The sequence below is a fragment of the Cibotium barometz genome, chromosome 60, assembly GCF_041138505.1.
Source record: "Cibotium barometz isolate CiBa-2024 chromosome 60, ASM4113850v1, whole genome shotgun sequence".
Lineage (NCBI taxonomy): Eukaryota > Viridiplantae > Streptophyta > Polypodiopsida > Cyatheales > Cibotiaceae > Cibotium > Cibotium barometz.
The window spans coordinates 21069854-21084585 of NC_141105.1; the positions used below are offsets into that span (position 1 = coordinate 21069854).

At 48.1% G+C, this 14732-nt stretch overlaps 1 protein-coding gene and 1 long non-coding RNA gene across 2 annotated transcripts in view; both read left to right on the top strand.

Annotated features, from left to right (window-relative positions):
• Positions 1-14732, top strand: part of LOC147605110 (uncharacterized) — a 59434-nt gene that overhangs the window by 14449 nt on the left and 30253 nt on the right. The window lies entirely within an intron of this gene.
• On the top strand, positions 3582-5776 carry LOC147605111 (uncharacterized). Its single transcript, XM_086794159.1, has one exon. The coding sequence runs from the start codon at positions 3947-3949 to the stop codon at positions 4985-4987; it is 1041 nt and encodes a 346-aa protein (XP_086650285.1). The 5' UTR covers positions 3582-3946; the 3' UTR covers positions 4988-5776.

Below are 14732 nucleotides of genomic sequence, written 5' to 3' on the forward strand. Positions count from 1 at the left end.
GAATCGGTCCACAACGGTCATGCATTGTGTGTTCCGAGATCCAAATGCTGGAAAGAGGTCCAGTAAAGTCCATACTAATGTCTTGGAAAGGGCCTTCGGGAGGCGGCAAAGGTTGAAGAAACCTTGCCTGTTTCGTATGAGGAACCTTCACCATATCTGGCATGATGGTAAACCTAATGTTTTGTATCCAAACCTCTAGTGAACTGTTTCAATTTATCCTCCTTCGTTATACCCAACTGCTGTGCTGATGTGATAACTCTGTTTATGTCAATACGAGAGACTCATTTTGGGAGAGTCAATAGAACTCATCTTCAAGGTTGGTCATGTATTGGGGAGGTAGAAATTGTTTTTTGAGATCGGACATGAAGGTGTACCATACATTCTGAGGAGCCCCTATGATCGGGTCTATATGTAGACTTGACCAATGTTTCCACTAGGTAACCGCTTGCTGGAGAGGTGAGGTGCTTCCAAGTGGAGTCAATCTTGAGGATCCGAAAGCTTAGCCAAAGGAAAATATGCTACAAATTGATGAATGAATTGCATATGTGCAGCATGATTACACTTACCATCATACTTCCTATTTGGTTGAGCTCGTATGGCGGTGGTGGAGGAACTTGTGAAGAGACAACATGCTTGCGTGCACAACAACTATCGACGGCTGGTTTTAGAGTTGCATAGCTTCACGTTCAAGGCTTTCTCGGGTTGCTTGGTCTCCTCGTCTTTGGTCTTCTTTGGCCATGTGTTTGGCATCCTCGGTCCTTCGTTTGTCCTCATGTCGAGCTTCTTTGGTCCGTCGTTCTTTCACCTTTTTGGCGTCTTCTTTTTTCCCTCGTTGCTTCATGATGAGGAACAATCTTTCCAATTATGAGAGCTCTTTTGGCTTTTTAGTGCTTCCTTGCCTTTTTCAGCCTCCTCGGCTTTTTTTTCTTTGGCGGGTACTTTTTTAGCCTATATCTGGTGCCTAAGCAATCTATTTTGTTCCAAGAGTACTTTGATGAAGTCTTCATTGTAGTGTGGAAGCGGTTTTGAAGTGGTGGTTTCTTCTTTGTAGATCTCTCCTTCCATATCTTCTTTGTAGCTTTTTGGCAAAGTATCTCCTAACATTGTGGAGGTGTAGGTGGTTTTTCATGACCGCAGTTCTACCATCCACGGAATGCTCTCACTTTTGGCTAGCCAAGTTGGGTCACAACCTGCAGCTCTGATACCAATGTAGCATGCAATAGTTGATCTCTACATGAACCTATGTGATGAATTCTCCAAGTGCGTAAGAGGACTGACACATGTAGACGCTTTATGGCTTTGGTGACTTACCTACGTAGCTCGTGCCTGACATGTCCCGGATTGGGGTTGACAAAGGGGCCACGACATACGACAAAATATTCCTAAAAAGGTATTTCTATTGTAGAAATGTTGCATTGATGTAGAGCAAGTGTGTCACATAGCACTCTAGTGTAGGGTGCATGTAACATACAGGCTCACATTACCACTACAGGGGGATTTGAAGGCATATGCTTGTATGTAGGGTGCATGTAACATACAGGCTCACATTACCACTACAGGGGGATTTGAAGGCATATGCTTATATGTAGTGTTGCATGTGACTAGGCACTAACTTCAGGGGAACTTATTTCCTACCGGTTTATTTTTCCCTTGGACATTTGGTGTGAAAGGACACCTAGACTAGGTTTTATTATTATCACTTGTACCTGCCACTTATCATCATCATCATTATTATTTTCCGTGAAAAAGATCCTTCTACGAGTTATCGAGAAAAATAGCCAAAATGGCTAAGTACAAATCCATCTCCAAAGGGAAACATGAGTCAAAATGAACAAAGGGGAGGATGCACTTCTCCTCAGGTTGGCCACTCTAGGAGGAGAAGGCTATATCATAAAATGGGGGGAGGGGGAAATAACCACACCGGTGGTGTGTAATGCCAAGTGAGCTTGCCACCACTATCTAAAGAAAGGGACCACGTTGCGAGATCTTGAGGAAGGCCTCCCGATGCTTCCTCATGCGGTCTGAGTCGCCGTGAAGTTGCCCCCATTGGCCTCGGAGGGTATGAATGATATCGAGCCAGATGCTCTGGATAGACTCCATTGGCAGGGTGAGGGTGCCTTCGATGGCTTTGTTGCATTGAGCTCTCCATATATGCCACGTAACTATACTACTGTAGATCTCCCATCTCTGGCTACAACCTGGGGTCGAATAACCAGGAGGTGGAGCTGGAACTGGCATAGTGGAGATACAAATGTGAGAGACCCAATGTCGCGTGCACCCATGCACTGTGGTACACGGTGACAAATTGGCTCATCAACAGTGCAAGAATCATGTACAGAAGTAGTACCTTTTAGGCATGGTTGTTTCTCGTACGCGTACGAATCAATTCGTACGTACGATTCGTACGGTACGATACCGTACGATATCGTACGGTACGATATGCCAGTTCTGCCCGTTTTTAGCCGTTGCGCCGCCGCCGACTGCGCAGTTTTGTAGCCGTTTCTGTCCGTTGTTGTAGCCGTTTGGCCGTTTTGGGCATGCTTTGTGGCCCATGTGCCCATTGGCCATGCTACATGGCCTTATAAAATGCCCACCCCCTAAGCCTCTCTCAAAGCTCTAGTCTCTCAATGCTCATTACTCTAGTGAGTTGTAACCATCAAGCCCCCCCCCCCCCCCCCCCCCCCCCCCCCTCTCTCTCTCTCTCTCTCTCTCTCTCTCTCTCTCTCTCAACTCTCAACTTTCAAGCCACTCTCTCCCCCATAGGCCCTCTCTCAAGCCTCTCTCTCTCTCAAGCGGCAAGCCTTTAGACTCTCTCTCTCTCAAGAGTCAAGACTCAAGCCTCACTCTCTCATTTTCTCAAGCCTCTCTCTCTCTCTCTCTCTCTCTCTCTCTCTCTCAAGCCTATCCATCTCTTGAATCTTCGAACTTCTCTCTCTCTATTACAATGACAAGGGAGAAGAATGAAGCCTTCAATGTGCATGCTATCCATGTAGAGAAAGCCGATGGAAAGTCCAAGTCATATAGGTGGACTTGTAAGTATTGTGGCAAACAATACACAAGTGGAGTTACTAGGCTTCTCCAACATGTTGGAAAGGTGGGGGGGCAAGTTGCGCCATGCAAGGAAGTCCCCCTTGCTATATCCGATGAGATCTTCAACAAGATCAAGGGTGGATTGGGTGCTCACTATGATAGTGGTAGAAGCTCAAGGGCGGATGATGAGGTCATTTCCCCGCCTTGTGATACATCCATCGGTGCCACCTCCATCGGTGCCGCCTCCGCCTCCGCCTCCGCCTCCTCAAAGAGACAAAGGCTTGAGTCTCCCATGAGGCAAGCCACTCTAGCCCAAGCCACCGGGGGGTTCTCTTCTTCTCTATCACATCTCCGAGAACGGCAATGGCTAGCGGATATAGAGATTGCATGCACCATTATTGAGTGCAATCTCTCATTCCATGTGCTCAAGGTAGATCAATGGAAGTCAATGGTGAAAGCCATTGCAAATGTGGGCCCATGTCAAGGATGGACCGGCGTCTCCTATCATGACATGCGCACGAAGAGGCTTGTGGACGAGATAGCATCCTCTCCGACGGATGGAGTGACCGGAAGAAGAGAGGCATCATCAATATACTTGTCTCTTGCCCTCTTGGCACATACTTTGTGCGGGGCGTGGATTCCGGAAAGGCGGGGAGGAAAACATCGGGTGCATTCATATATCGCCATATCAAGCAAGCCATCATGGAGGTAAGTTTCAACTTTCAAATTGCACTAAAGTCTTTAAAGTTTAGGCTTTAGTATATGTGATATGATCATATGTGGCTATATCATGAGTCATGACTCAAGTCTCATACCGCATACGCTCATTGCATCTATTCATGTGCATTGTGACATGTAGGTTGGATCGAAGAACGTGGTGCAAGTCATCACCGACAACGCTTCAAATTGCCGTCGGATGGGGAAGTTGCTCGAGAAGGACTATCCCTCCATAGTATGGACGCCTTGTGCCTCCCATTGCATTGACTTGCTCATGGAGGATATGGGCAAGTTAGTGTGGATGAAGGAAGTAATGACCGAAGCTATCTCTATTGTTACCTTCTTCACCACAAAGGTGAAGGTGCTTGCCATGTTCCGCGAACATAGCAAGTTGGAATTGAAGAAGCCTTCATCTACACGCTTCGCCTACATGTGGCTCCTCTTGGAGCGCCTCCACGATGTGAAATCCTCCCTTCGCCAAACAGTGGTCTCCACAATGTGGAATGAGTGGGATGAGGGAGAATCGGCGGAGGCCAAAGCCATGCAACGGCTTTGCCTAAAGGAGGAGTTTTGGCAGTCGGTCTGCACTATTGTCATTGCGGTCACGCCCTTCTATAGGGTATTGCGGATGACCGACATGGAGGGAGCCACCATGGGCCTTCTTGTTCACTTCATGGGAGAGGCCATAGCAGAATTACGCGTTTCTCCTTCCATCGACGAGGAGAAGCGCGATGGTATGTTGGCCATTGTGGAGAAGAGATGGAAGTGGATGCGAAGACCTATCCATGGTCTTGCCGCTTTATTGCATCCGGCTTACAAATCACCCGCCCTCTTCACCAACGTGGAGCTACTTGAAGCCCGAGATGCTTACTTGCCCAAAGCATTGCCGGAGGAAAGCCATGGGAAGTTCCTTGAGGAGCTCATAAGCTACAATGACCAAAGGGGAGGAGCCGCGTTTGCATCTACTACCTGTTGGAAGAGGGAATCCCTTGTGAAGCCCCTCTTTTGGTGGGAGACATTTGGGTATGCGCTCTCAAGCCTCCAAAAGGTGGCTTTGAGAATCCTAGCTCAGGATTGCTCTTCAGGTGCATGTGAGAGGAACTGGAGTTCCTACTCACTTGTACACACGAAGTTACGTAATCGCTTGAGCACGCAACAGTTAGAGCGGCTAGTGTATTGCCGCGCTAACTTGCGCATGCTGCGCGCAATGCAAAAGATGGAATCAGCGAGACAGGTATAAGTTACAACTTATAAGTTATAAGTTATAAGCATTCAAATTTCAAACTTCAATGTTTATTGAAATTTGGAACCAAATTCTGATACATTGCTTGTCACTTGATCATTGTACAATGTAGGTGAATGTGGATGCATTCAAGCTCACAGGGGGCACTCTTCAGAGTGTAAACAAAGTGCAGGATGAGGAGGAGGAGAGGATCTATGCAGAGATCTATCGAGAGCTCGAGTCATTTGATCGACGACCTACTCGCACTCGTCGTGGGCGTGGAGGTAGTGGCAGAGGAGTGCAAGTAGGAAGCCGTGGATGCACGGTTCGTGGTGCTCCCAGGGACATAGTGCATACCTATGTGCGGCGTGGATCGGGTAGCTCCACACTCGCTCTTGCAGATGAGGATGCTCCCTTTGGCTTCTCACATGAGCTTAGAGAGCCCGAGTTCGATGATGAGGGCAACCTTCTTAGCGATGGCGACTTCGGCGAGGCCACTGATGTGTCCTCTTCTCATGAGGATGATTTCAGCGAGAGCTCTGATAGTGATGCCTTTGTCTAGTCTCTCCTTGGGCCTTGGCTCTAGCCTCTCTTTTTGTACTCGCGCCTAGCGCGCATGATCGCATCGCACCTCTATACTTCATGTACTTTTGTTTGTCACTTCAAACTTGTTTAGTTGTTTTTAATGATATTTTGGTTTGAAACAACTTCTCTAGACTCTACCCTTCCAAATTGAAAATGTCTATGTTTGTAGGTGTTCTTTAATTTAAAAAACCGTATTTTATCGTACCGGTATCCAAAATTTCATATCGTACCGAATATTCCCGTACGGTATCGTACCGTACGGTATCGTATTTTCGTACCGTGACAACTATGCTTTTAGGATATTTTGTCGTATGTTGTGACCCCTTTGTGAGCCCCAGTCCGGGACATGTCAAGCATGAGCTACGTAGGTCAGCCATAGCAGTAGTATGCATTGAAAGCATTTGAGTTGCACTTCATGTAGTTGGGGCCAGCCCGTAACCATGGGCAAGCCTTGCAAGGGGTAGCTAACACCCCCAGCCACCCTATAAGACCAGGTGGTAGCCTATATGGCAAGGGAGGATAGTCGGCCATGACATTCAGGGCTTGGACAATAGTCGGCCAGTGCCAGACTGCTGTCGGCCAGGTGTAGTAGCAACCGACCAGCCCACTCAGCCTGACCAGCATTAAATGCTACAATAAACACAAGTCGTGGGATTTATCATCAGGCCAACAGCTCCATCTGACAGCCGACCAGCACCTTAGGATCATATAAAAAGGCAAGCCATATTCAGTCCCAAAGATCATTAGATAAAATTAGAGATTATCAAGCAAAGTCAGTCAAGCATGTGTGCATAGGCTTCAGCCTTTGCATACTTACAACCACTCTTGTGCTTTTAGCCCAAGGCAAAGAAGCTGAGTCTCTTTAGGAGTATTCAGCACACCAACCCTCGGTCTCGGGCTGGTGTATCCTCTTCGAAGATAGCTTCGCAGTCGCCTACAGCTTATGCACAGTTCTGCCTAGCGTTTGGTCGCTTTGTCCTTGCGTTGGCGGTCTGTCAGTAAGTTTGTCTGTTGAGAGTCTTGTGGACACGGTTCAGCTTGTATTCAGTTCTCCAGAAGAAGAAATAAAGCAAATACTCTTGCTTATAGGGGGGCACTTTAGTGGTGGGTAATCCGGGACCCTATGTATGTTGTTTTAAAGGATTGCTAATAAAGACTCACTAAACTCAGGTTTAAAGAAGGCTTCGTTGGTCCTAGCTCGGCGCATGCTACACCTGAAGGACTAGTCTCCACCTTCCTCCTCATACGGCAAGATGGTTGTGGCCTCAGTGGCCGAAGCAACCATGCCCCATGTAACAATCCGGGCAGGAGCCCAATCCATAGTTAAGATGCATAAGATCCTTTGCCAGACCTGTTGAGCCTTTTGGCAAAATCCCAAAGACTGTGACGCTGAGACTTTGGGGATGGTCACACTTGTGACATAATGCTTGTCTGCCCCCAATGGCCAACCGAGTGCCAATTGCTAAGCTCCTATGTGCTAGCTACCAAAGGAAAAGAGTGATCTTCAGCGGCCAAAAGTTGTCCCATAGCCGCTTCCAAGGAGGCCCTGGTATTGTCAATGTGCTGTTTTTGTTGGAGTGCTCTTCACCTCTAACAGTTGAATCTTGCGGCCTAGCAAATAAGGGGGTACCAGGTGACTCCCCTCTGTCCTCTGATCCTGCCACGTCCAGTCTCCCGGGTCCCACTGGAGACTCGTAATAGGCCGGCGTTCCCACATCCATAGCCGATGTAGTCTCTCTTTGACCACCTTGGCCGGTGGAGGGTCGATGTGCCACTCATGTGCATGAAAACCAATCACCCTCACCCTCTGCAAAGTGCATCCCCTGAGGGGGTCTCTGATCTCTCCAGTCTTTCCTGAAGCCCAATCGAGAAGGTGAGTACTCATCCACGTCGTGAATTTCCAGGGGTATATCGTGCCTGGTGAACACTCCCAGCCACTGCGGAGGAGAAGGATCTAGTGTCGGGGCCAACCACTCGGGGGGGGGGGGGGGGGGTGTGTGGAAGAATCGATGTCATGCCCTGCTCCAAGTCCAACACTAGCCAAAACTGCTCTTCATGCTCCAAAACTTGGTTCTAATCATCTTTTCCTTGGCTGCCCCTTCTGGACTAGCTCCAGAGAATATCCATGGCAATTCTTGCACATGACATCCCCCTCTACTAAACTTGATGATGGGATTCCAACCTGTTCTTGGATGACTGTCATCATCCCATTCTATTCCCGAAGTCCCTCTGTCATCCATCCATCTCTGGCAACCCTTTTCCCTGAAAAACCCGGCCCGGTCTCCAAAACCACTCTGACTCTGAATAAAATCTATGCATCTGTTCCATCCAGTCCCCCAGTCCGTTCTATGCCCTGACTCTGAACACCGTCTTGGTCTTCATTCCTGAGAAATGAGCTTGGCACTCACTCCACCCGTTGTCATCCTCCCTTGGAACCGTTGCCCGAAAGCCTTCACTGGCTCACAGGACTGACATCCCCTTTGGGCTTTGTGGAACACCACCAACCAACCTCCTGGGAGTTCTTCCCGGTCTTGTGTTCCTTGCCTTGGGCCTCGTACCTGTGCACTTTCCTATACCTTGGACCTGTACACCTTCATATGGGACTGAATCAGTGTTTAGCCTTGCCGAGCTTGATGCTCTAATACCAATATAACACGTGGAAGCTTTGAGAGTCTTCTTTCAGCCCTAAACACCACTTAGAACATGCTGATGCAAAAAACGCAGACATAAGGGAGAGTAGAGAGAGAGAGAGAGCTGGAAATTCAATATATTCATATGGTACAAAAAGGTACCCTAAGTGTACGGCCATAGGCTGCCTTTTGGAAAAGGTGGAAAACGCCAAAACAGTCCTACACTAAGGACCCACTCCATAAGGGAGTGAATGACTTTCAATAATTAGCATACTTGCCTATTTATAGGCCCAATGACAAATAAAGTGCTGGCCGACTGCTGGTCGGCTAGACAACTGGGCATCATTATCATCAATGCTGCGCCGCTTGTTCTCCATGCAGCCGACAGCATCCCTCCATGTCTTCCATGCCTTGCTCCAAGTCCAACACTGGCCAAAACTGCTCTTCATGCTCCAAAACGTGGTTCTAATCATCTTTTCCTTGGCTGCCTCTTTTGGACTAGCTCCAGAGAATGTCCATGGCAATTCTTGCACATGACACCGCGTCTCAATTGGACTCCAAGTCGGGGCAAGCGATGAGCCATCCCAAAATCCACACGACTTGTGCCAGTTGATTTGTGCTTCGGATGCAAGACAAAAAAATTTCAATCGCCTCGGCGAATCTCTGGAGGTTCCCCTCGGAATCAAGAAGCTCCTCCTGCACTCGGATGGGGAGACGGAGTCCCTGAGTTTGGTCTTTTGGGTGGAGAGAAAATTGCTCATGGCCTCAATGACGAACAGGAAGAGATAAGTTGCTAGAGGGCACCCTTGCCGGACTGAGCATGAAAGCGGACTGTCACCTCTAGCACCTTGAATAAGAACTTGGCTATGAGAAGCCGAGTACAGTCTCAATGCACCTTGGACCCACTCCTTCGGGAAACCCATTCTGCATCGTCCCCTCCAGAAAGCCCCAATCTACTTTGTCATAGGCTTTCTCGAAATCAAGGAGGAGCATGATTAAATCTTGTCGCCGAATCCTAGCTGACACGGTCGCCTCCCGGAAGGTGAAGATGTTGTCTAGATTACTCCGATCTTGAACGAAACCTGTCTGTGGTACCATGAATCAAGTCGGGGAGAAAGGGCTACAATCTCCGGGTAATGGCCTTAGCCAGAATTTTGTAGGCACTCTGTAGGAGGTTGATGGGTTTCCAGTGTCGGATCTCCAATCTGTCACCACTCAATCAAGTGAATCAAACCCTTCGACAGCCTCTCCGGCATGGCTCCTGTAATCATATCTCATTGAAGGTAGCCCTGAGGCCACCTTCCATGAGATCCCAATGTTGCAGAAATAAAGAGGCTGGAAGACCGTTCTCTCTCGGGCATTTACCCCTTGGTAGTGCCGTCGTAGCCTCTGCCAACTCCTTAGCTGTGAAGGGGGTCAGTGTTACCATTTGGTCCCTTCACCAATCTTGACCAGTGTTTCACACATTGAGCGGAACCAGGGTGTGAATGGGGATTTTCCAAAGAAGAAAGTTGGAGCAATTGCTGGCAAAGTTTGGCTTGAAAGATGGCTATACAGCATGAGCACCGTGGGATATTTATCAATAAAGTGACTTATAAGTTGGTGTGTTCACACATCATTAAAGACGGGGCTAGACTTACTACTTTTTGGGCATGGATTTATGGACAGAAGTAGGTGCCTATGATTGAGAGCCAAGTTTGGCATGCAAAGCTTGAGCAGGAAGTTAAGGGATGCTAAAAGTGACTTACACAGGCATATATAGTGGGTCGATTTACTTTTTGGAGAAAAGAGCCATATTTTTAGCTGCTTGACTCTATCTAAAGAGGGCTAGGGGCTGAATCGTGAGGAAGAGGAGGAAGAAGCTGTTTTGGGGATGCGCACAGGTGGACTGCAGCTGAAACTCCTCTCTCTTTTATGCGCACAAGGGGCCGGCAGCTGCTGTGCAGTTATTTTGTCTGCTGGCCACCTCCAAGCTGCTCATACAGCTGGCCGTACAGGAGTTGGCTCTCTCTCTCTTCTCATGTTTTGGAGCTGGCTGCCTGCTGTGCCATGTTTTTGCCTCTGCTGATCTGGCCGACAGCAGTATCGTTAACTCTCTCCCTCTCTGCTGGTCGACACATGTAGGCTGACAGCAGTGTTGTGTTCAAGCACGCCAACAACAGCTGGTTTTCTCTTTCTTTTTCTCTCAGCCGGTTGCTACAAAAGCTAGACTGTCCGTACAGCAACAGTGCAAGCTTCTCACTCTTTTGGCCACTGGCGAACTGGCTGTACAAGTTGAAGACTGGTTGGGGCACTTTTGTGGCACTGGCTTGGCCTGGCTTTTTTTTTTGTGAAGAGGGCTTTGTCAGAGACCCTTGTATGCTTTGTGAAGAAAGCTAACTAATGCTTATGTTGAAAATCCGGTGTTGATTGCACCTGCACCTTGGTTTATTGTAAAAGTTTGCCTCACAACCTACGGATACCCTCTCTCCATCTGTGTGGGCTTGCAGTCTCAAAGAAATTTCCAGTGTCGCTGTCTCCCGCCTGCGTCCAGAAAGAGGCTCTGGCATGATATTTGTACTCCACCCGCTGCTCCTGAATGGACCTGAGCTTCGTACGGGTGGCATCCAGTTGGCTCTCAATCCATGGGCTATCTGAGATAGCGCACTCTTCTGAAGCCGTTGTAGAGAGGCAAGACACTTGCGAATACTCCTCTCTTGTTCTCGGAAGCCAGCCAATCTGCTCTGCGTTGCCTCCTGTAATAGATTGCTAATCTCGCCAAGGGTTGCATCCGGGGCTCCTGTAGCTGCTGTTGAGTGAAAACCTAGCCTCACCCGAATCCCCTCTATTTGGAATCCGGGTAGCCGTCTGTCTGTCGTGCCTCTAGGGGTCATTCAGGGAGAGAATAACCGGAGCGTGGTCGGAAAAAGTAGTGCCAGCCAAAAATACCAATCATGCTGCCATGCCCACAAGCCCACTCATTAACATAGAACTGATCGAGTTTGGATAGGTTAGGGCTGGTGTTCATCCTGTCATATTTGGAGAAACACAAACTCCCGGGACTACGTCTGAACTTTGGAAGATGCCAAGGGTCTTGTCCCTTGAGCGCCAAGATCAGCTCCTCTTATGCCGAGTACTCTGCACCTGATATAGTGGCCATGCCACCTCCGAGTCTGTCATGAGTCAACTCCAGCATGTTGAAGTCCCCGCCCATACACCCGAAATCTACCTGAGGCAGGGATTGACAGACTGTACTCCAGAAGGTGGCTCTGGGCTGCCGCGATCGGTGCGTAGACATTCAAGAAGCCAACATAGTCCTCCCCTATCTTGGTGGTAACCCAGTGAGCCTGTCTAGTGACAATGGTGCTTGAGTCCACCATTGCTGGCAATAGCTTCTCATTGGCGGAAATGCATACTCCACCCTATGTCCCGGAGGGGCCAAAAGAGTGGGACGAGAAGGTGACTCCTGCCTTGCAAAGATCTTCCCGCAGCGGTGGGTCCGTCCCTCTGAAAGAAGGTGCTCCTGTAAGAAGCGAATGTCAATGGGTCCACTGCCACTTATCATTATTGTGTGAATATACGTGCAAGTTCTCTCTCTCTCTCTCTCTGTCTCTCTCTCTCTCTCAATCGATTTTCTTCTTGTGTGTGTGTGAGCTTCCATTGCCCTACAAACCCTAACAGTAGGTTCCTGTGGGCCATCAAAGGTAACTGCTGCCCAACTCTTCTATCTTGATGTTTGGCACATGACACTGGGCCAATTCAACATGAGTGGGTTACAAAACTGGGCGGGACTTTGCACTATCGACTGCTTGATGACCTACCCTGATGGTGACTGGCAAAACTGGTTCTTGGTCTTGAGCTCACAAAATGCTTAGTGCCCATCTATTGTAACGGGGAGCATGGATTACTCAACCATTAACAAGATTAAATTCACAAATAACCACAGCTGAATTAGCTACCGATACCAAGACCAATAACCCCACATTGGGGAAGTTGGAACCGAAGATGGGAAGACACGCTCCCCCTGTCTCCCCCCCCCCTCCCCCCCCTTTAAGGTATTTTATACTGAAAAGGAGAATCTGCTTGCACAAGATTGGTTGATCTGGAATCACATATTTGCCCAATTACAATTAATAGAATGACAAGTTTTCAAGTGTTGATGCTGGGTCTTCAAGACCTCAAAGCTCTAGTCTTCAACTATGCATGTGGTTTACAGACCTATGGACCATTTCCAAACCCAATGGGCTTAACGGGAAATTATGAGCCCGGTTGAGGAGGTGGCAACCAAAGAGATCAATGGTTTCTCAACAGGTCACTACACACAAACAACTTACAGCTTGGGCACTCGTAATTGATGGAGAAGAGTTGATGCAAAGGGTTTTCATCCTATTCAGTGAAAGCACCATGAAGATGATTCCAGTACAAAATAATTCGCAGGTTCAGCCCTGATTCAGCTCAGCCAGGTACTGTATGGAAATCTACAAGGTTGTACTGGCTGCAGGTACAGTACAGAAGGTACATAAGAGCTCAACAGAGTACGATTTCTGTAAGGTTGTACAAAGTACAGGCGGATACTGTATGGGCAGGTTCAGAGATGTATGATCTGCTGCAGAGAAGAACGGGTGCTGGGCATAGTCACAAGGGACGGGGGACGGTGACGGGGGACGGCCATAAGTAGGGAACGGGGACGGGGGAGGGAACGGCACTCAAAAAATACTTTTTTTTAAAAATTTTTCTACTCTACACTTACTCTACTTTGGAAGTACATCAAAATGAGCACAAATTTACACTAAAATGGTACGCTTTTGAGTCATATTAATAATTAAGTAGATACAAAATGAGTCATGACTCAAGAGTCAGGACTAAGCCTTAAGGAGGCAAAATACGTGGACGGACTCAAATGAGTCAATGACAAAAAAGTGCTGAAGACTAGAGGCTAGAGGCTAGAGCTAAGTAGTAAGGCCCATGAATCATGATCCATGAATGATCATCCACGTGAAGTGCTCGGCTCATGGTCATGGGTAGCTTGTGCCAAAGAAGCATCAAGCTCATCCTCAGTCTCATCCTCACTGGCATGCTGCTCCTGCACCTCATCCTCTTGTTGCTCTTCTTGTTGACTCATCTCCCACTCGGTGAAGGAATCTGCCTTCTTGGTCATGCTCGTGCAAAGCATTCGCAAGTTCGCGCTGACGAAGACAAGGTCATTGGCACGCTCTACCCCAAGTCGGTTCCTCTTCCTAGAGGCAATGTGGCTGTAGGTACTCCAAAGTTACTCCAAGCAAGAGGAGCTGACGGCCTGCCTAAGTATGTGGGTGGCAAGCTGCTGCAACTCCGGTCCATCTGAACCAAAGTCCTCCCATCATAGAGCAGCACCAACTTTGGAGCGGTCAACCTGTGCATCATGACAGCCATAGGAGCCATGAAATGACCTGTACATCGAAAGTTGGTCCCTGATCTTGCGCCTAACCGATGCATCAGGCACAAGACGATCCAAGATGATCCTCCATCCAGCGCTCACCTCCCGGTCGCTCTCCTGCTTGTTGCCTTGGAATTCTGGGTCCACCACATAAACTGCTGCATGCAATGGAGAGTAGTAGGAATTCCACCTTCCTAGACACAAGGCATGGATCTCCTCGTATCTGTCTTCGTCAGGCACGAAGTCTTTCAACTTCTCTATCATGCGATCCATGGCCTCTGTTGGGGTAAAGGCACTATGCCCACCCTTATAGTGTGTACAAGCCCATAAGTTATAGTACATAGTACACTTAGTACTTTTAATGTACTAAGTGCACTATGTGTACTAGTGCAATATACATGTGTGATAGGGGAGTCACATACTCATGCCTCATGAGTTGACTTATCCCCACAACTCTCTCTCTCTCTCTCTCTCTCCCTTGTTCTTCTCTGTGTATGTCTCCCACATGACCTAACCCTAATTCTCCCACACAACTGGTATCAAAGCCTTCAGTTCCTTCGAGGAGAAAGAAGTGGGATTTTCTTCAGATGTTGCTGAGGACAAGGCAGCTGCAATTTGCTGACAGTGTCATATGCAGATGTTGAGGGTGCTCTTCTTCAAGAAGAGATGAACAGGAAAAACAACTCTGTTGGAAAGTCCAATGCAATGAATGCACGTGGGAGATCCCAGCAAAGGGGAAAAAGCCAAGAAAGGGGAAGGAGCAAGTCTCGCTCCAAAAAGGATTTGGAATGCCATTATTGTGGCAAGAAGGGACACATTAAAAAGCAATGCTACAAATGGAAAAATGATCAAAAGGAAAAGGAAAAAGGCAAAGACAAAGAGAAAGATGAAGCCAAAGATGTAAAGCCAAAGGGCAAAAGTGGAGTCAAGATTGAAGAAATCAATGTGTCACATGCAGGTGGCAGTGAGGATGAGGTCCTCTTTACGTCTTCACTTGATGCCCATTCACTTCTTACAGGTGGTCATGGTATGCACTCATGGATCATTGATTCAGGTGCCTCCTTTCATGTCACAGGTTGCAGAGACTTGTTTGTCAGGTACACTGCTGGCAATGAAGGAGTGGTTTATTTGGGTGATAACCATGCATGCAAGA

Bases quoted from the DNA above. Each gene is read 5' to 3' on its own strand.
- LOC147605111 (XM_086794159.1), top strand. From the start codon at position 3,947: ATGGGGAAGTTGCTCGAGAAGGACTATCCCTCCATAGTATGGACGCCT.